Source organism: Notamacropus eugenii, chromosome 2 (assembly GCF_028372415.1).
Source record: "Notamacropus eugenii isolate mMacEug1 chromosome 2, mMacEug1.pri_v2, whole genome shotgun sequence".
Classification (NCBI taxonomy): domain Eukaryota; kingdom Metazoa; phylum Chordata; class Mammalia; order Diprotodontia; family Macropodidae; genus Notamacropus; species Notamacropus eugenii.
The window spans coordinates 380717146-380737992 of record NC_092873.1 but is presented as its reverse complement, the minus strand read 5'-3'; the positions used below and the strand labels follow the sequence as shown (position 1 = coordinate 380737992).

The 20847-nt window shown below is 45.9% G+C and overlaps 2 protein-coding genes across 6 annotated transcripts in view; one reads left to right on the top strand and one right to left on the bottom strand.

Moving 5' to 3' along the window:
* Positions 1-47: 47 nt before the first annotated feature.
* TTC24 (tetratricopeptide repeat domain 24) lies at positions 48-14624 on the bottom strand. Of its 5 annotated transcripts, none has more exons than XM_072647255.1 (11): positions 13866-14624; positions 9570-10273; positions 8790-8993; positions 7667-7795; positions 7166-7287; positions 6483-6581; positions 2771-2871; positions 2263-2339; positions 1298-1379; positions 482-637; positions 48-362 (listed from the first exon to the last, which is right to left on the bottom strand). In XM_072647255.1, the coding sequence occupies exons 2-11, from the start codon at positions 10267-10269 to the stop codon at positions 281-283; spliced, it is 1752 nt and encodes a 583-aa protein (XP_072503356.1). In that variant the 5' UTR covers positions 10270-10273; positions 13866-14624; the 3' UTR covers positions 48-280. The 5 variants fall into 5 exon arrangements, with proteins under 5 accessions (XP_072503356.1, XP_072503355.1, XP_072503354.1 ...); XM_072647254.1 differs by lacking the exon at positions 13866-14624 and adding an exon at positions 12941-13019; XM_072647253.1 differs by lacking the exon at positions 13866-14624 and adding an exon at positions 11540-11628.
* The window catches only part of IQGAP3 (IQ motif containing GTPase activating protein 3), a 66915-nt gene continuing 60689 nt past the window's right edge, over positions 14622-20847 (top strand). The window contains exons 1-2 of the mRNA XM_072647252.1: positions 14622-14811; positions 17561-17648. Coding sequence (XP_072503353.1) covers positions 14775-14811; positions 17561-17648 — 125 coding nt within the window. The 5' untranslated portion in view covers positions 14622-14774. The remainder of the gene's footprint in view (positions 14812-17560; positions 17649-20847) is intronic.

Here is a 20847-nt window from a genome sequence, read left to right as displayed (position 1 = left end):
CCCTTCCCATCCCCAGTGAAACTGACAAAAGCAGGCCTGGACCGGAGGAAAAACAAAATTCACCGCCAACTTTATTTTCTCTCTCAATTGCACCAGAAATGGAGCAGGAGGTGGCAGGGGGGATCTCAGAGTCCTTATCTGACCCCAGCACTGAGCGCAGCCTGGACTGTGGTCCCTGACCGCTCTGCAGGGCTGTACTCCAGTCTCCATCCAAGGACTGGAGAAGCAGAAAAGGCCAGGGCCCCAGGGACTCCCCCAGAGGAGGAGACTAGGGGGCGAGTCACGTGACCATGCAGAAGCTGGACTTGGTTGGCCTGCGGCGGGCATTCCTACTGAGAGTGGCCGGGCGTCCTTCAGGCGACCTGAAGGAAACAGTAAGACCAGGAGAGCGAGGGAGAAAGTGCTGGGTACCGAGGAACGAAGGGAGGGGACACTGGGGGGCTAGCTGTTTCCTGGAGCTCTCACCAGCCCTCCTCCTTACCTCCCCAGTGCATGATGCCACCTCGGGCCGGTGGTTTTGAGGTTCTGGTCCCCAGATTCTGCTGAATCTTTTTTCCCACTCTTCCTTGGGGGCCGGTGATGGAGCGGGCAAGCCGACTCATGGCGCACTGTGGCTGGCCATGGGTTGTGACAGTTGCTGAAGAACAAAAACAAAGACGGCCCTGTATCCCTTTATCAATGGTCCGGGTCATCTTGCCCTCAGGGGCTTTCTCTTTTATTCCTTTTAGCACACAATCCTCCATCCCTTTCTTAAAAGTTGTAACCTTCCATAATACTTCAATACCCACTTTCCTCAGAATGTAAATGCTGAAGGTGGGTTTGTTTGGGGTTTTTTGGGGGAAGGGGAAGCTGGCACCTCCCAGCCTTGCACATAAAAGGCTCTTAATAAATGTTTAAGTTGAAACACTGATTCATAATTTCATTACTGCAGGAGCTGTCTTCACTAGTATAGATTGCACCCCTCTCTACCTTAGCAGATGGTCTTCACGAGTTGTGATTATGCCCATCCCAAGTCCCCATATTCTGATGATAAGGGTTTCAGAACTTAGCAAAGGCTGATTCTCAGATGACAGAGCCAGAGTCTATCACAAAAACTACTCAAAGTCTTCTTGGTTTGGTTGGTCCTGCCAGAATTTGCACACAGATGGCACAGTCATTGAGAACTCAGGAGTCACCTTGGCATAACACTTTGGTACAACAGAGTGGGACTCCAAGCCACTTCAAAGTACACCAGTTTCCAACTCCTCTTTTCATTCCCACTCCAAGCCCTATATCTCTTCCCAAGCAGGAAGCCTACCTATTGGCTTGGGGACCATCAGAGGCCAGGATGCTGGGATCTTTGAGAACACCTGATTGATGGACAGAGAGAGGCCTCAGATCTAGTGAAAAAACAAATATAAGCCTCTGTTCATACAGACGCATAGTTTGGAAAAGAACAGGGAGTGAGGGGCAGGCAGGTAAATGGACAAAGTATCATGAAATAGGTGCTACAGTGGCTGAGATCGCTAGGTCTAGAGTCAGAAATACTGGATTCAAATCCAGCTTCAGATACTTTCCAGCTGTGTGACTGTGGGCAAGTCACTTAACTTCTGTCTCAGTTTCTTTATCCATAAAATAGATTATAGTAGCACTTCCCTACCAGGTGTGCTGTGAAATTAGTATAGCATAGTACCTGAAACATAATAGGTGCTTTGTTGTTACTGTTCAGTCATTCCACAGTTGTGTCCAACTCTTTGTGACCCCATTTGGGGTTTTGTTGGCAAATATATTGGAGTGGTTTGCCATTTCCTTCTCCAGCTCATTTTTTGTTTTTTTAACAGAAGAGGAATTGAGGCAAACAGGGTTATATGACTTGCCCAGGGTCACACAACTAGAAAGTATCTGAGGTATTTAATAATACTAATTTCCTTCAATAAGTTCCAATTTTTTCAAATTACTGTAAGGTTTACAAAGCACTTTCCTCGCAGCAGCAATAGGGGGTAGGAAATATAAGTGCTGCCTTTTAGTAAAGTGCCTGGAATATCTGCTCATTAATTGATTAGAAAGAAGTTAGGAAGAGGAAAGCTGTCCAGATTACCACGGGCAGGAACACTGAGATGGAGGCATGGGAAAAGGCATCTCACCTCAAACTGGATTAGATGGAACAGACAGAAGAAAGGATAAAATGACCTCAAGTGAACCTTGCTTATGTGGGGAAATGATCACTGGGGTATCGTGGGGGAGTGAGGGTAGAGGGAGAGGCACATGACTACTCAGACTCACGATCCAGTCTCCATTTGGGTGATGTCATGGGAAGATTGACTGTCACCTCCTCCTCTTCCTCCCACGCAGCAGCTGATCTGCCAGAGCAAAGAAGGAAGGAGATAGACTGGGAGGGGAGTCCCTTCCCTTCACCCACTGCAAGGTGAAAACATTCCCAATAACCCTTCTGTTCAACAGCCAGGCCCACTTATAACCACACCCAGGTTAGGGAAGCATGGCACAGTAGAATAAGAAATTGATTTAGGATAAGAAAACCTAGGTTCAAATCTTGGCTCTGCCCCCTCCTGCTCTCAGGCCTTGGGTAAATCATCAACCTCTGTGTTTCGCTTTCTTTATCTGTTAAATGAGGGAGTTGGAATGGTTCCTTCTAGCTCTAAATCCACAGTCCTGTGAGCCAAAATTATTGTCACACATGTTCCCCTAAGGGTTCTCTAGTCTAAAGTCTGCTCATCTCTGAAGCACCACATCCCTCCCTTCCAGTGCCTCTGACCCACTCACTCTACCTCACCTGTATTGTATTGGGTCCACTACCTGACCCACTGGGAACTGGTAGGAGGGCTTGGAGGAAGAGGCTCTACTTATAGCCTGTGGTCTCATGCAGGTCAGTGGCTGGAGGGCAAAAAGGGAGAACAGGTGGTTTTAGGGACTATGGCCATGGTTAAAATCATATTCCCTCCAACTATTTGTCTGTATGATGCACAGAGGCATTGATTGACCCTCCTCTTCCTGGATGACAAATCAATGGAGGAACAGAAGGAGGGGGGGAGAGAGACAGACAGAGAAAGCGATACACAGAGACAGACAGACACACACAGAGACAGAGAGAGAGAAAAAGACACATGCAGAGACACAGAAACAGAAAGAAACAGAGACACAGAAAGAGAGGGAGAGAAAGACAGACATAGAAGATCCAGAGGAAATAGAGAGCCCATAGTGGCTAGCTGCCTCTGAACTGAAGACTTGACATCTGGTAACAACTGAAAGATTTGATTCATTCCAAAACCACTGATGGGGAAACCTTTGTTCCATTGAGGTCTATGGACCCACAGAAGAGTGAAGTAATCAAGGGTCACAGAAATCATAACAGGAATTTTGTACTAACAGGGACTCTAGAAACAGATGATCTAGGAGCACAAGTCTAAAATTAAGTTCTCCTAGAGGGAGCTGGGTGGCACAGTAGATTGCACACTGGTCCTGGAGTCAGAAAGACCTGAGTTCAAATTCAGACTCAGACCCTCACTAGCCATGTGACTCTGTGTAAATCACTTCACTTCTGTTTGCCTCAGTTTCCTCACCTGTAAAATGGAGATAATAATAGCACCTACCTCTCAGGGTTGTTGTGAGGATTGAAAGAGAACCTATTTCTAAAGCCCTTAGTACAGTGACTGGACAACAGTGGATGCTATATAAACATTAGCTATTATTATAATCTTCCCCCTAACCATCTGTCAAACCTGACTCTCCTGACACAATATGACGGTGAAGGAGACATGCACTTAGGACACTGAAAATGTGAGTTTGTTTAGCTTGACCGTGCACACCTGTTAAATTGGTTTGGTTTTTTTTTTTTTACTTTTTAAAATTTTAAATTGGGGAAGCAGGAGGGAAAGAAAACAAATGCCTATTAGTTGAAAAATATAAAGGCTAAAAAAAACATTCAGTGGTTTCTCATTGGCTACTGAGTCAAGTTTAAACTTCTGAACCTAACATTCAAAGCCTTCTAATATCAGTCTCCTACTTACCTGTCCACTGTTTCCCTGTACATCTCTCTTTCATGTATTTTACATATTCTTCAAACTGACTTATTTATTATTTGTACCTCCTCCTCCCCTCCCGTCAAACTCTCCCATTTGTGTTGCTTTGCGCACATTATCCTCATGCTTGGAATGGAGTCTCCTCTCTTCTTTCCCTATTTCCCTTTCCTAATAATAATAGCTAATATTCATACAGCATTTATTATGTGGCAGGCACTATGATAAGCACTTTGTAATTATTTCATTTGATTCCATTTTATCCTAACACCTACCTGAGAGGTAGGTGCTAATTATTATTCCTATTTTACAGATAAAGAGAGCAAACAGAGATTGAGTGACTTGTGCAGGATCACACAGCTAGTAAATGTCTGAGGCTGGATTTGAACTCAGGTCTTCCTCTATCCACTGTGTCACCTATCTCCTATCAGTTGAAGACCTTTCCTCCTGTCAAGGCATGATTCTGGTGCCACTTCCACTAGAAAGCATTCCCATAGACTGACAGAATCTTGGGAGTTGAAAGGGTCCTCAGAGGCCATCTAGTGCCAGGGGTGGGGAATCTGTGGCCTCAAGGCCACATGTGGCTCTCTAGGTCCTCAAATGCAGCTCTTTGACTGAATCCAAATTTCTCAGAACAAATCCCCTTAATTTAATACACCAGGAGAGGGAGGAAGGAGAGAAAGGGAAAGTGAGAGAGAGAGAGAGAAAGAGAGAGAGAGAGAGAGAGAGAGAGAGAGAGAGGGAGAGAGGGAGAAAGAGAGAGAGCACAAGAGCAACAGCGAGCTCTGGACATCAGCTTGGAGGAAATGGGAGGACTTGAAGTCAGGTGTGGTTTCAAAGCAAGCTTCCCAGAAGAGGAAAATGGAGAGAACAGGAAAGGTTAGGATTTAGGGTAGGGTGTTCTTACCTGGCACTAGACCAGTAAAGTCAGTGCTTCCTTATTTTTTCTGTAACCTTTTTCTATAAAACTTGTACTCAGTCAAAAGGCTGCACCCAATTCCTAGAAGCTCACATGTGACCTCGAGGTACAGGTTCCCCACTCCTGATAGTCCAGCCCATACCTACCTATGAATCTCTTCTGCAGTTAATTCATGACAAGTGACCTAGTCTTCACTTGAACATATCTTGGGAGGTGTGTTTTCCTTCATTGCTGAAGAAGACCATGCCATCAGAGAAATAATGACATGACTTGCACTTGACTTTGTTTTGAGTGAGGGAGGGCTGTGCAGCTCACCAGACTGGAGATGGCCCAGAATGAGGCAACTGGGGTTAAGTGACTTGCCCAAGGTCACACAGTGTATATAGTGCATCTAGAGGGCAGAGGCTACCTTCACTTCTGTATTTGTATTACCAGCACTGAGCATCATGTTTAGCATATCATAAGCATGTAATAGGTGCTTTTTTATTCATCCATTCAGTGCATTCAAGCTATCCAATAAGTCCACCCAGTAAGTCATTCAATAAACTTCCCTTTTATAGATGAGTGTTCAGTGGCAAAGCTAGAACCGAGGTCCTTCGGTCCTTAAATCCCCAGCCCTTTCCACTTTCGCACAGAGCACACCCATGCTTTGGTTGGATTCTCTCACCAGAGAAGGGGGGAGGGAAGAAAATAGGCATTTGCTAAATAACTACAATGTACCAAGCGCTATGCTAAGAGCTTTACAGATATTATCTCATTAGATACTCACAACAACCCCGGGAAGTAGGGGCTATTATGATGCCTATTTTACAGCTGAGGAAACGGAGGCAAAGATGCTCAGGATCACATTTCCAGGAAGTGTCTAAAGTCATATTTGAACTGCGGTGTTCTCGACTCCAGGCCCAGGCTCTCTCACTGCCCCATCTAGCTGCCCAAAGCTTTGTGAAGGAGGCAGAGAACAGCAGAGCTGGTCATCCTATTTGCTTTTTCCTAAAATGAGCTACGTTCCTGAGTTGTTGTCATGCCAGTGGACAAGATCATCCATCTGCTGAGATTCTGAAATATTACTTTTGTTCTGGAGTGCAGCCAGTGAAGGTGGACAAGCAGGAAGGCAGAAGGAGGAATAAAGGGGGGAGACAGAGACACAAAGAGGCAATGAGAAAAAGACACACAGCGAAGGCAAGCAAGAGATTTTTCCTCCCTCGCCAATCCAAACTTTCAATTCTTTGAATGACATCGCCATCTCGTGGCCTTTTTTGAAATTTCTCCTAGACACCTTTCAAGCAGGGATGGGTACTCACATGCATGAGCCTAGCACTCTGGATACTCTGCCTAAACAAGGGTCCAATCTGTCTTAGATTGGAGACTTCCTTGCCTGAGTCTCAGGGCAAGGGAAGAGCAGAGAACAATACTACTTATTGCAAACAAGAATGCAAATGAATCAAATCAGACAATCAAGGTTAGGGGTTCAAGGGAACATCAATTCTTCTTTACCACAAGTGGTCCTTCCACCTTCCACCCAAGGCTCCCTATTTTAGGATTCTTCTCACCAAGGAGGGACCAGGATCCAGTCCTCTCAGGGTCAAATGATTCCTCATAGAGTCTGCCAGCTTGGCCACCAGTCTCTCCCGAACTGAGTGGGGCTCTTTCTAGTAGGAATGATGTAGACAATTACTTGGCCTCTCTCCTGCCTTAGGAGAGGGTTAGTGGAGGACAGGAAGGTAGTAGGAAACAGATGTATGAAAGTGGGAGGAGGGTCTAGTGGTCAGTCTCTCATTTCTCCTTCCATACTGGATAAATTCCCAATTCTAGCTATAGGAGAAGGAAAATGAAAAAGGAAGAGGAGACATGATTCCAATCCTGAAAGAGACTTGAGGCTGATGGAAGAGAGAAGACACCTCCCTCCTAACCTCAAGCTCCAAGCATATACATACACCAGAAGAGGGAGGAGAGAGGGAGAGGGAGAGAGACAGAGAGACAGAGAGAGGGAGACAGAGAGAGAGACAGAGAGAGAGAGAGACAGAGAGAGAGAAAGAGAGGGAGAGAGAGAGGGAGAGAAAGAAGGAGAGAGAGAGGGAGAAGGAGGGAGAGGGAGAAGGAGAGGAGGACAGGGAGAGGGAGGAAGATCTGGAAATCAGCCCTGGGGAATTGAAGTCAGGTGTGATTTCAAAGCAGGCTTCCCAGAAGAGGGAAGGGTGAAGTAGGAGAGGCCAGGAAAGGTTAGCATTCTTACCTGGCACTGGACCAGTAAAGCCAGTGCTTCCTTGTAGTGCCTCACAGCCTGATCAGGCTGCCCCAGACAGGCAGCTGCAGCCCCCAGGCCCTCCAAAGCTCGCCATTGTCCCTTCACATCCCCTGGGAAAGGAAAACTTATGGAGATTCCCACCATACTTCCTACACACATACTTCTTCAACGTTTCCCACCTTGGGAATAGAGAATAAAACTTCAGGGAGAGGAGACTGTACCTTCCATACCTAGCTCCATGGACCCATCCCCATTCTTCACCTACCCTGCCTCCAACATTTGGGAGAAAGGATAAATTGATCTAATAAAAATATCTGGTCTCTGATACTGTCATCAGCCTCCCTGACAGCCAAGTAATTCCACCCTGTCCCAACCAGGAGGCTCTTCAAACATTCAGTAGCCCCCCTCTCCATCAGTAAGGCTTTAAAGTCTCCCCCTGAAGCAAAAGGAAGTCCACCCCAAGCACCAACACAAGAGAAACCCCCTTACCAGCATCCTGTGCAGCCTGGAGGGCATGAAGGTAGTTGTCCCTGGCAGCCTCATGTTCCCCCAACTGACTCAGGGCAAATGCCAAGCCCCCAAAGCACTCGCCCTGCTCCTGCCGCTGCCCAGTGGAGCCTGCCAACAGATCACCAGCCACAGAGTATAGTGCTGGCTGGCATGAGTACCTGGATTCTTCTCCTCCCTCCCTTAAAGCCCAGGGAGAGGACTCAGCAGTCTTGAAGTATAGCCTTCTCCACCACGCCCTCCTGCTCCCCCAATGTGGTGTCACCATCCTGTCCCCAGCTCTGAGTCTACAGAAAAGGAAGTGTGATACAGAGCAAAGGACAAGAGCCTGGGACTCAGAAGAACCAGGCTTTAGTTCTGACTCTATCACTAGTTGTGTAACCTTGAGTCTTGACTGTGAGTCACTCCCCTTTTCTATGCCTCAGTTTCCTTAACCATAAAATGAGCAGATTGATATGTGATTTCTAATGTGCTTGAAAGTTCTACTATTCTGTGAATCCCCATAGGATTTAGAGCTACAAGGAACCTTTGATATCAATTCTCTCACTTGGGGACAAGCTAGAGGGTGTGGTGGATAGGGTACTACTAGGTCTGCAGCCAGGATAGACCAGAGTTCAAATCCAGCTTGAGATACTTCCTAGCTGTATGACCTTGGACAAGTCACTTAAATCTCTGTTTGCTTCAGTTACCTCAACTGTAGAATGGTCACCATAATAGTAATAGTACCTGCCTCTCAGGGTTGTTGTGATGATCAATGAAGTAATCTTTGTAAAGTGCTTGGCACATAGGAGGAACTTAAATAAATGTTAGTTTTATTTAGTAATTATTAACTTATTTTATAGATGAGAAAACAGAGGCCTGGAGAAGGGAGATCACTTTGTTGAAGGTCAAACAAGGAAAAGAGCCAGGATTCGAATCCTATGACTTTTGCCTGTGGGCCCCATGCTCAAAATTCTGTATCCTCAGACTCTTTGTCCTGTGCCTATGGGCCTATAAGGCCCTGTTACATCCTGCCTGCCTCCTCCTCTGCCCCTAACCCAATCCCAGCCCTGTGCCCTCCCCCTCCCCCCGCTGGTCAGCCTGGGCTTGAGCCCCAGGTACCCACCATACAGGGCAGCAGCTTTCTCGTGGAGCACTTGTGCCTCCTGGAAGTTCCCCAGGGCATTGTGGGCAGCACCAAGATTCCAGAGAACAACAGCCTTGGCTCCTGGCTCCAGACACAGAGGTAGAGCCTGAAGGAAGATCTCAGCCGCCAACGGGAACAGATGAAGTTGGGAATAGCTCAGGCCGATGTCATTGTAAAGCTTCCCTAGGGGGCCAGGGACAGCCGAGGTCAAGGTCACTGGGAGTCAAGCTGGGACCCAACCAAGCAGAATGATTGACAGCTGCAGTGTATATAGTGCATATACATAGCTATATATAACACATATATAGTGCCTATATATGTATATATATATAGTTATATAGTGCACATCATCAGCCTCTGCCCTTTGCCCCCTTTTCCCCCTCAGTTTTTCCCATAACCTTACTAAGTGTGAAGCAAGTTTCATAGGTTTATAGTATCACAGAATCTCAGATGGAAAGGACTATTTCGTCCAATACCTTCATTTTCCAGATAAGGAAACAGGCCCAGAGAAGTTCTGTGACTTGCCCAAGGTCACACAGTAGTGTTTAGCTAGGACCTGAACTCAGCTCCTTTGACTCTTGTACTATGGGTGTGAGGTACTTGCCTTGGGCATACAAAACTGAGAGGTATAGAATGATATACAAAATATACACCTATTATTCCACACAGAGCAAACCAGGAGAATGGTGGGCACAATTCTATATTTTTGCCTCAGCTGTAACATTAATGAGAGTGCTGCCTTTTGCCCCCATGTCTCACCTAGGAGCCCTCGACTGGTACTCTTCTCTGCCAGCCTCCGGCTCTCCTCTAGCACCTGGACCACTTCTCCCACCTTGTGATGCCTGCTCTTTAGCATGCATTCACCGGCGGCTCCCAGTGCCAGGGCTGCAGCCCAGGGTCTCCCTGCCCGGGCATAAGCCTGGCCTGCTTCCTGAAAGCAGTGGGCTGCTTGCCCTGGGTGCCCCAGAGCCTGGTAGCAGGCTGCCATCTTCTCCTGGGTTCCCCCTTGGTCTCCTTGGGGCTGATAGTGGCCCAAGGCCTTATGGTACCATGCCAAGGCTTGAGACAAATCACCCAAGGCATGGTAGGCCAAGGCTACATTGAAGCACTGGTCACCATGGCAAGCGCCCTTGGTCTTTTCCTCTGGCTTAGCCCAGAGAAATATCTGGAGACCACGTGCAGGGTCTCCAGTCTCCACATAGGCTGCTCCAAGATTGAAGGCGCAGGCACGGAGGACCCTGGTGCCCCTGTCTCCCTGGGCCTCCAAGGCCAAAAGAAAGGCTCGATGAAAACTAGCTAGGGCTTCATCATTTCGGCCATCCCTCAGAGCCCCATGCCCAGCTTGGGTGAGGGTCTGGATACTGGCTTCCAGATGCTTCTTCTTTTTCTTCTTCTTCTTGGCTGGCCATGCTTCAGTCCCTGGTCCCAGGGAGTTGTCCTCAGAGGCAGGAGAAGGCATAGAACTGACAAGATAGCAAAAGGAGTTGGTTAAACAACCACAATTACTTTCAAAGAAGGATCCCTTAAGCTCAGTTCTGTCCCTGGCCAGTTATGACCCTCCCATGATCTAAAATGTCCTCCCCAACTGCAGTTGCAACTTGTCTCTAATTGTTTATCTGGTAGGGAGAGCCCAGAGAGTAGTGGTATAAAGGGTGGAAAGTATAGTGGTCTTGAAGTCAGAAGTCAGGTTCAAATTCCAGCTTCAAAACTAATTAGCTGGGAATTTACTTAACCTTTTAAAGTCTTATATTTCTTCCCCAACCTGTAAAATGGCTTGCTTTGAGTAGAGGTCTTTGTCAACTTCCAAACATCATAGAAGTTTGAACTTTTGTTATTATTAGATGACAGAATCTAAAGCTAGATGAAACTTTAGGCAACTAGGTGGCTCAGTGGATAGAGCATTGGGTCTGCATGAGTCAGGAAGAACTCAGTTCAAATCCAGCTTTAGATACTTACTACCTGTGTAACCCTGAGCAAGTCACTGTAGCACTGTTTGCCTCAGTTTCCTCAACTGTAATGGGGATGATAATAGTACCTACCTCCTACTTTCCAGGGTTGTTGTGAAGATTAGATGAGATATTTGTAAAGTGCTTAACATAGTTCTTGGCACATCTTATGTGCTATGTAATTGCCTATTCTCTTCTTTTCCTCTTGTCTCCAGTTATCTAGGCTAGTCTCCTTGATGGACCCTCTCCTCCATAATTAACCTTAGTTTCTTAATCTCTAGTCATTCCTCCAGGCTGTGTTTTCAGAGGACCATAACATCAGGAGAATGATGACATGACTTGCAGTTGACTTTGATTTGAATGAGGGAGGACTGAGCTCCCCGAATGGGAACCCAGCTAGTTGGGTAACTCAGATCATCATCTTCCCCTCCCTCTCTACCTCTCCCTCCTCTCTCTCTCTCTCTCTCTCTCTCTCTCTCTCTCTCTCTCTCTCTCTCTCTCTCTTTTCAAAGACCAAACCTTAAACCCATTTCACTCAGGAACTCACAGATTAGACCACAATAGCTCCCTGCCCAAGCTTTGGGCCCCCTTGGCTCAGAGTAAACAGCAATGTAACTGTTCCTCTTTTGATCAGCAATCCAGAGGATCTTCCCCTCACAGTTCTTTCTTTCTTTCTTTCTTTTTTTTTAATTAAAGGGGTCATCCCTTGATTCACTTCTTACAGAGGCCTATTCATTGAATGGGCATCACCTCACTCAAAGTAAGAACCTGAAAAGACCTTACCCTATAAAGGGCCAGGGTCTCCCACTGCATCCTGGGCCATCTCAAGTCTTCCTGATGAATAAATATCTGGCCACTGGACACAGATGGCTCTGGAGGAGAAAGTGAGGTTGGTGATTTTGCACAGTGCTCCCACACTCAAATCAAAGTCAGCTGCAAGTCATGTCATCATTTCCCTGATGTCATGATCCTCTTCAAAAACAGAAGGACCAATATAACATTCCTCCCTACCTTCCCCACCCCACTACTCCCCATACTGTCTAAAGGCTAATCATTATCTTTCCTGCTGTAGTATCAGCCAAAACATGGAGACCAACGATGCTGAAGCCCCCTTTTTCCTGAAGAAGAATCTCCCTTCAGATCCCCAAATGCTACTTTTCCTTCCCCTTTCTCTTTGTTTTTTTCAATACAATCTCTGTCCTTTAGGTCTCTCCTGGTCTGTAACAGCCAAGAAATAGTAGATCTGGAAGGAACCTTAAAGATGATCTCATTCAATCCCCTAAATTTATAGATGAGAAAAATGAGACACAGAAAAGTGAAAGAAATTTCCCAAGATTAGCTAGGTACAAAGAGCTAAACTTGCCTTACCATCCTGGCCCCCCAGGACTTTATCCAATAATCTTAGAACCACAAGGTACTTCAAGGTAAGGGTCACATTAACCATGCCTCTGTCTCTATAAAGGATTCCCCTCATTACACATTACTGGGATCTAAACCCAGGTGCTCTGATTCTTTCCATTCTATTCAGCTTCTGTTCACACTACTTTCAGCTTACCTTACACCCTGGAACCCAATTATTGTTCAGTCATTTTTCGTGTCTGACTCTTCGTGACCCCTTTAGGCATTTTCTTGGCAAAGATACTGCAGTGGTTTGCCATTTCCTTCTCCAGTTCATTTTACAGATGAAGAAACTGAGGCAACAAGGTTTAAGAGACTTGCCCAGGGTCACACAGCTAGTAAGTGTCTGAGGCCAGATCTGAACTCACAAAGATGAGTTTTCTTGACTCCAGGCCCCCACTGTGCCACCTAGCTGCCAAGTATACCCAAGAACCCAAGTAAAGAATACATCATAATCATATATTTCCTTAGCACCTCTCTCTGAGGATCTCAAAACCACTTATTTCACCTTACCTAGATTCAAAAGATGAAAAATGAGGCAAAGAGAATTCAGTTACACAATTGTGACTCCCAGTTCCTTTCCATTTCTCCTTCCTATGAGAAAGATCTGAAGAGGGAACCAGGGTATTCTATTCACACACACACACACACACACACACACAATTTCTTGCCTCTGTGATGGGTGGGCTTAGGAACATGGTCATCCAGCCTCCTGCCTCAAATGACCGAACTGTGCCCATCCCTAGGTCATCCTGTAGCCCCTTCACACAGCAGGTATTTCCCTACCTCTGGCTGCATTTGCCTTGGTGCTGCCGCCTCTGTAAGATGGCTTTGAAGACTTAGGTTACCTCTGCTCGAAGCCTGGGGCGGGGGTTGGGGGGAGGAGGGTGGGGTTGGTCACTGTGACAACCTACTAACACCCTCCCCTCCTAAGAGATTCCTTGATTGACAGTTTAGGTATCCTATCTGAGTTCTGATCCTTTGAGGTGGAGCTTTTTGCAAAGTCATGGGATACCTGAATTCTCATTAAAATTGTAGTTCCTCCCTTCTTACCTCTCCAGCCCTACTTTGATTCTATTGTCTTTTCTCCTGGCCTCGGTTTCTTTCTCGTGGAAATAGCAGTTTAGAGTTTCCAGGTGGGGCCTTTTGGTCGAAAGTGGTTAGTGAGCTATAAAGGAGCCCTATGTCAATGGGTATTCATAGTCACAGCTGAATATTGCAGGGACTTGTGACTTTGCGGGTGTGGGTAATCCCTCCAACTAAAGCCCACCAATCCAATTCTTCCTTGACTTAGGAGATGGTCTTATAGAATTTCTGTGGCTAAAAAAATTACTTAAATAATTTTATGAATGCCCTTTTGCTTTTTCCCAATTTCTCCCACCCCCAAAGGAAAACTTCTCTTGTCAAGGAAAGCTAGGAATCCTTGACAAAGAGGAACTAGTGAATTCCACACCCATTATTATTATGCTCTTGGAAAAGACCAGACAAACTAACTGCCCTGAGGCAATACTCACAATACTCCATCTTCCTAGTACAGAAATTTCCTTCCCTGGCCTCTACTCCCCGAAGCTGATAGTAGAATGTAAACTACACAGCGCCTGGCACTTAGGGATAAAGATAGGCTCCGAATCTGGGCTTTCACAAACATAGGAAACTCCTACAAAGAAGGTCCTATACTTTGTCATTTATAGCTCTTAGTAAGTTGCCTTACCTGAAAAGTCCCAGTCAGAGCTGGAAATATATGTCAGTGATGAGACTTGAACTCAGGTCTTTCTGGCCGGAGGAGGGCTCTCCGACTTTTTATTATGCTGCTTCTCGGAGGTATTTATGATCGATTGATGGTCCCCTAAATTTCCAATGAAAAGAGGATGGTGCATTCCTTCACCATCGAAGTCAAGACTGAGCATTCTAACGACCTCACTTAATTATCTTTTTTGGTTTAAATTATTGTAGCTATTGTGTATATGGTCTTCCTGGTTCTCCTGGCTTTCCTCTGTGTCCCTTCATACTGATCACTGGAATGGACCTTTGTAGTTATCTAGTCCAAACTCTTCACTTAACAGTTGAGGAAACTGAGGCCTGAAGAGTGACTTGCCCAAGGTAGAGCCCATCTGGTGACCCCCCCTTCTCTGAAATCAGCTGGCTCCTCAGGCAGCAGACACTTGGAGATGGGGGCAGGAGGCCTGTGATGAAGAGGGGGCCTGGGGTGATGCAGAAGGGAAGCAGGGAGCTGGGGGGCACTGCGTGAGGGCTGGGGTTACCTTAAGGGGAGAAGGGCTGGGGAGGCAAAAGCAAGGAGGTGCAGGGACTAGGAGTCTATAGTGAGGAGGGGGCTGGAGACAATGGGAGGAAGGGAATGGCAAGAGGTACAAAGAGGAGGGGAAGGAAAGTGGCCAGCAAGACAACCGCGGTCCCCCGGGGCTGGAGTTTGAAGGTGTCTCTTCTCCTTGTGGGAGAGGCCGACGTGACTGGGAACTACAAATCCCAGCAGGCCCCGCGGCGCGGGCCGGAAGTATCCTGCCGAACTGTTGCAACTGGAAGGGGCGGTGGCGGCGGGAGATTCAAACCTGGGAACGGGAGCAGGAGCAGGAGCTGGAGCTGGAGCAGGAGGGCGAGGAGCATGGAGGCGAGCAGAGCAAGGCCCGGCGGGGCGGCCTGTGAGTGACGGACCGAGGGTTAGGGTCGAGAAGGGACGGGGCTGGCTGGGGTCTAGAGCCGTGTGGGGTTGGCAACCCTGGAAAGTCAACGAGCATTTATTAAACGCCTACTGTATGCCAGGCCCTGCGCTAAGGGCCCTCGTGCTATGCTAGAGCGCCCCGGAGACCGGGGTTCGAGCCCTATCTATGGGGTAGATACAGTGACTTGGAGTCCCCGACTCCGCCGTTTACCGGCTGGGTGGCTTTGGACCGGTCACTAACCCACCTGGAAAACAGGGCTGGAGGAAAACAGCAGGGCTTAGTCTGAGGGGACGTGGGAGCCTCCCGCTGGGCCGGGCTGCTGAGAACTAGGGCATCCTTTCGGGCGGAGGGGGGTCAGAGGTCCTCAAATCTAGTCCATCAATTAAAATTAGACAACAGCTTACGTAGTGACTGGGGGAATGATAACATTTAGTGCCTTAAAGTTTATAAAATGTGCTCTGTACAAGCATTTTACAGATATGGAAACTGAGGTTTGAACAGGAGTCGCAGGTTGTGCCAGACCTGAGACAGGACTGAACCCAGGTTTCTGGACTCTTAAGGTGGAGATCTTTATAGTTCCCTGTCTCCTGAGGATTCTGGGGTTTCGGTCTGGCCTCCTGGGTGGAAAGAAAACCCCTCCCCTTGCTCCCCTCTCTTTCCTCCAACAAATGTGTTTATTTTGGGGGGGCTCCAAAAAGTAAAGTCCATGAATCTGTAGAAGGAAGCTTGTGAGGGTGGCTTTAGACTTTAGGAAGTCTGGAAGAAAGAGTGCCATTTGTGCACACACACCCACACAGAGTCCTGCCCAGTTTTCAATTCATACCTCTGGAGTGAAGTCATTTACCAGCTTACTTTCCAGGCTTAACTGCCAACCTTTTTCTTTTTTGTTCCTCCCTTGGAGTAACTGATGGGTTTCTTGCCATTGGACTGTCATTTGGAATATGGTCCTGAGAGTATATTTTTAAAAACCTCATTTGACTGCCAATTCAAATTAAATTCCTCGAAGAGAAATTTGACAGTCAGCTAAAAATAATTAACCATAGAAATTAAGTGCTGGGTCAAAAATAAATCAACTGAACTCTGTTATCTACTTTTAGTTCACTCTTGAGCTCGTTATTCTTTGGAATCTTTTGGGTGGGAGCTTGTGGGTGGGGCAGGGTCTTAATTGTGTCTCCTAGAGTAGATCTTCAGAATAGTGGGATGAGGACTAGGGGAGTGGTGGGTTGGGATCCAAAGGGGCCTTGAGAAATATGGTTTTTGTCAGTGAAGATTTGGTGAATGATTTTCTATTTTGATTATTGGGGGATTTTTTTTTTGAAGATTGCTTGGATCTTGAATTTGTAAAATCAGACAGTCTTAGAGTTCAAATATAATACACTCCCTGTGCCAAATAAAATGCACTCCTACTTCATCTCTATCAAAATCTTTCTCTGTATTCAGCTTGGGTGCTCACCTCCTGCATGAAGCCTTCCCTGAACTCAGTTGTCTCCTTGATTTTTCTCCACAGTTTTTTCAAGGGGTATTCCTAAATGACAGATCTGAGCCTGTTCCTCCCCTCCTCAATCAACTCCAGGGTCTCCCTATTCCCTCTAAGATCAAATACAAACTTCTGTGTTTGGCATTTGAAGCGACACATATTCACAACCTGGCTACATACATCATTCCCCTTCACACACTCCAGTCCAGCTAAACTGGTCAAGCATGTTCCTCCACCTTCTTTCTTTGTGCCTTTTTACAGGTTGTCCCCAATGGATCTAATGCTCCCCTTCCTCACCTCTGACCCTTAGCATCCCTTGTTTCTTTCAAAATCTCAGCCAGGTGCCACTCCCTACATGAAGCCTTTCCGGATTCTTCCAGCAAAGTTACCTTGTATTTATTTGTATATAATTTCGTGTATATATGTGAATAAGTTGTCTGCCTCCTCTAGGATAGAAACTCCTTGAGGGCAAAAACTTTCATTTTTTTGGCTTTCTATCCCTAGCACAATGCCTGGCACATAAAAGATGCCTAATAAATGTGGATTTTTTAAAAAAAATTCTCTAGCTCTAGTGCCAGGTCATTGTGTCCTGAAGATATAACACATTTGATTAATGGTTGTTTAATTGAATTGAGATGTAATCTTAGAGGGCATTTAATCTAAGTCTAGCAGATATATACCCAATGGGTAGTCATCTAGCTTTAGCAAAAGCAAATATCATTTATCTCCTTGATCTGACATTTGAAGAAAGAGCCAGTTCTTGGGGAACTCTTAGTTAAGGGGAGCTAAGGATTCAAGTGACCAGAGCTCCAGCCATCCCTCCTGGAGGGTGGAGGAGGGATGGGAAGAGAGTGACAGGTAAGGAGGTAGGCAGGAAGAGAGTGATGGGTTGGAAGGAAACGTCTGAGAAGGTTTCCTAAAGGAGGAAACTGGAAAAAGTAGAAAATGAAACAAAAATAATTGGAAAAGTGAGAGAAGGACAAAGAGAAATGGCCTCTGAAGTCTAAGGGGGTAAAGAATATTGGGCCTGGACAAAGTAGTTTTTTCCCATCTGAACAGGGAATATAAACTAATCTGAGAGGACTCTAGTCTAGGGAATTGGAACTGGGTGGGTGAGTGTCAAGCAGGAACTTTTTGAGGTTTTCAGGCAGGGGAGGGATTACATCTGAGGAAGATGGTGAAGGATAGGAATCAGGCATCCTAGTGCTCTTTTGATCTGCCGCTGACTGTGTCATACCTTCCCCCTTCCAGATGAACGCCTCACTGCAGAGGAGATGGATGAACAGAGGCGGCAGAATGTTGCCTATCAATATCTCTGCCGCCTGGAGGAGGCCAAACGGTAAGTAGAGGTAGGCAGGAGGAGGCCAAGAGATAAAGGGAAGTGGGTAGAGGGAGACTAAGGAATGAGCGGAGGTGGGCAGGGTGATGTTAAGTGGGAATGGGGAAACCAAATTGTGAGTGGGCAGTGGGCAAGGGATGGCCATGGGGTCAGTGGAATTTTCAAGGTGTCATCACAAATATGCCTATCCTTCATCCTACTCCCTCTAGCCCAATCCCAGCTAAATTATTTGGGTTGATATCACAGCAACACCTGTTTCTTTCTCCCAGGAGATAAAAAGGGAGAAAAAAACATAGGCTAGAGACATAGTGATGTTGGGGTGATACACAGTGGTCATGGTTTTTGCTCAGTTCTCGGGCCATTTCAGAGAATTCCCTGGCATCCCTCAGTGAATAGGACAGGACTGAAGATGAGACTTAGGGGACCTGAAGGCTGCCTTCTTGCCTCTAAACTCTTCCATGTGAAAGGAAATTAATCCTACTCTGGTTGGCCCCAAATGGCAGAATTAAGAGTAATTCTTGGAAGTTGGGTAGAGGCAGATTTTGGTTTGCTTTAGTTTGAATAGACTGCCTCTGAAAGCAATGGGAACAGTAAGAATAGCTAGTACTTATATAATACCTAGCATTTATTCTCTCATTTGATCCTCACAACAACCCTGGGAGGTTTTTCCAGTTGAGGAAACTGAGGCAGAGGTTAAGGGACTTGCCCAGGGTCACATAGCTAGGAAATATCTAAGACTGGCTTTGAATTTGGATCTTCCTGACTCTAGGCCTGGCATGCTATGCACTGTGCCACCTAGGTGCCTCACATGACAAGTCTTCAAGCAAAGATTGAATGACTGACAGAATGACCATTTACTGGGGGTGTTGAAAAGGGAGTTCTGGTTCAAGGATGCATTGAACCAATTGCCCTCTGAGATCCCTCCCAATTTCAAGATGTGATTTCAGAAAACACCTTTCTCCTTATCTTTTCGTTTAAATAAGGTTAGGGATGGGGGCTAGACCTATGATGTCACTGATACAGGGAATTACCAGATGAGGAAACTCCTACCAATGCAGATCAAGACTTTCTGTGCCTTAGAAAAGTTGCCTAAGTCACTGAGGTCAATCACATAGCCGGTATGGATCAGAGAAGGGACTGGAACTCAGATCTTCCTGGCTCTCTATCCAGCCTGCCATGCTTAGCCTCTCAGGTTAAATAACAACCATAATCGTATCTCAGGGATGAAAAGAACAGCATGATGGATAGGGAGCCAGAACCTGATTTCCAGGGCCTTCTCTGATTTTACTGGCTGTGTAACCCAGGACAAGTCGCTTAACAGGCAAATTTCTTCAGACTATAAATTGGAAGACATTTGCAGATCTGTGGAAAGTGGCCTCATGAAGACAGTCAGTAAAACCACAGGTTCAGAAACAAAAATTCATGTCTTTCCAGCCATATAGCAGTTTAGGTTTTATAAAAGAACTTCTCTGTTTGTCATTTTGGTTGATCTTCTGTGAGGTAACTGTGAGGTAGGAAGGACTTGTTCCTTCCCTTTTTCCTTCACAGCAATAAAGGGCTTGATTGGATCATCTTTCCCATTCTTTGAGGGCAGATTTCTCTCAGATACAAGGGATACTTACAGCGAAAATGTCATTACCAGTTTTTAACCTCAGGAACTAAGACTCAGGGGATGATTTTCTCAAGCTCACACTACCCTTTAGTAATAGGAGCAGGGCTGGATTGCCCAAGTCTCCTGAGTCTAAGTCATCTCTTCCTACCGCACTATCCTGCCTTTCCTGTTCTATACCCTGAAGATTACCTGTCACTCCTATCATCATCAAAACTTGGATAAGGGCTCTGGACCGTAGAGATCTTGTAGGCAGACACAGCCTCTGCCCTCTGGGAGCACTGTCCAAGGCAGACCTGCTGATGAGGATGGACACAGACAGTAAGAGACACATGGAGAGAATGGTGAACAATTTCTCTGCATAACGAAACAGGAAAGGTCTTGGTTAAGGCCTGTTTGAGTGGTGTTCAAAATAGGGAAGAACCAGTGGATTTCCTTTTTTTCTTCTTAGATGAATTTGGAAAAATTTTCTGGAGGGGAGGATAATTAAGAAGGGAGAGAAGGAAGTTAAAGTGGGGAAAAGACTCAGGAGAAGGGAGTTTTCTATATGACTTGAAGAAGATATTGCAGTTACAGTAAGCATATGGTATATAGAGCCAGTTAGATGGCACAGTGGATAGAGGACTAGGTCTGGGGTCAAGATAGACCTGAGTTCAAATGTGACCCCAGACACTTACTAGCTGTGTGACCCTGGGCAAGTCACTTAACTTCTGTCTGCCTCAGTTTTCCTTATCTATAAAATGGGGATGATAATAATAGCACCTACCTCTTAGGGTTGTTGTAAGGATCAAATGAGATAATATAAAGTTCTTTGAAAACCTTAAGAAGCTATATAAATAAATTCTAGTTAGTAGCAGCAGCAGCTAGTTGGTGCAGTGGAAAGCCCACGGCCCTGGAGTCAAGAGGACCTGACTACAAATCCAGCCTCAGACATTTACTGGCTGTATGACTGGGCAGGTCACTTAACCCCAGTTGCTGCAAAAAAAAAAAAAAAAAAGGTAGCAGCACCAAAAGCATTGGATTTGAAATCAGGACTTGTGTGTGACTCCTGACTCTGCTGTTTCTGGACTGTAGGATCTTGGTCAAATTATTTCACCCCTTTGGATAACAGCTTACTGTCATTCTATAAAGTGAAAGATTAGACTGGCTTATCTCTTTTAAAAGAAACACACACAAAAGCATTGCACTGATTTCTTTCATCATTACATTGTCATGGTTTCCTCTACCTCCCTTAAACTGAACCTCCCTTATGAGAAGCAAAAGAAAAAAAAAGAAAAATATGATACAGAAACCTTGTCTGACAATGTATATGATATTCTAACCTTGTATGCCCTCCTCCCCCCTCCACCCCCTCTTTGAGGCCTCCGAACCAACCAACTGAATTACTTTCTATAAGAGTGGCATTTCATTTTCTCCCTCTCTTCATCAAAAAATGTTGCTGTTACTGTACAGCGTTTTCCTGGTTCTGTTCACTATGTATCAGTTCATGTAAGTCTAGGTTTTTCTGAAATCATCCTGCTTATCATTTCTTATAGCACAATAGTATTCTGTTACAGTCATATACCACAGCTTATTTAGCCATTCCTCAGT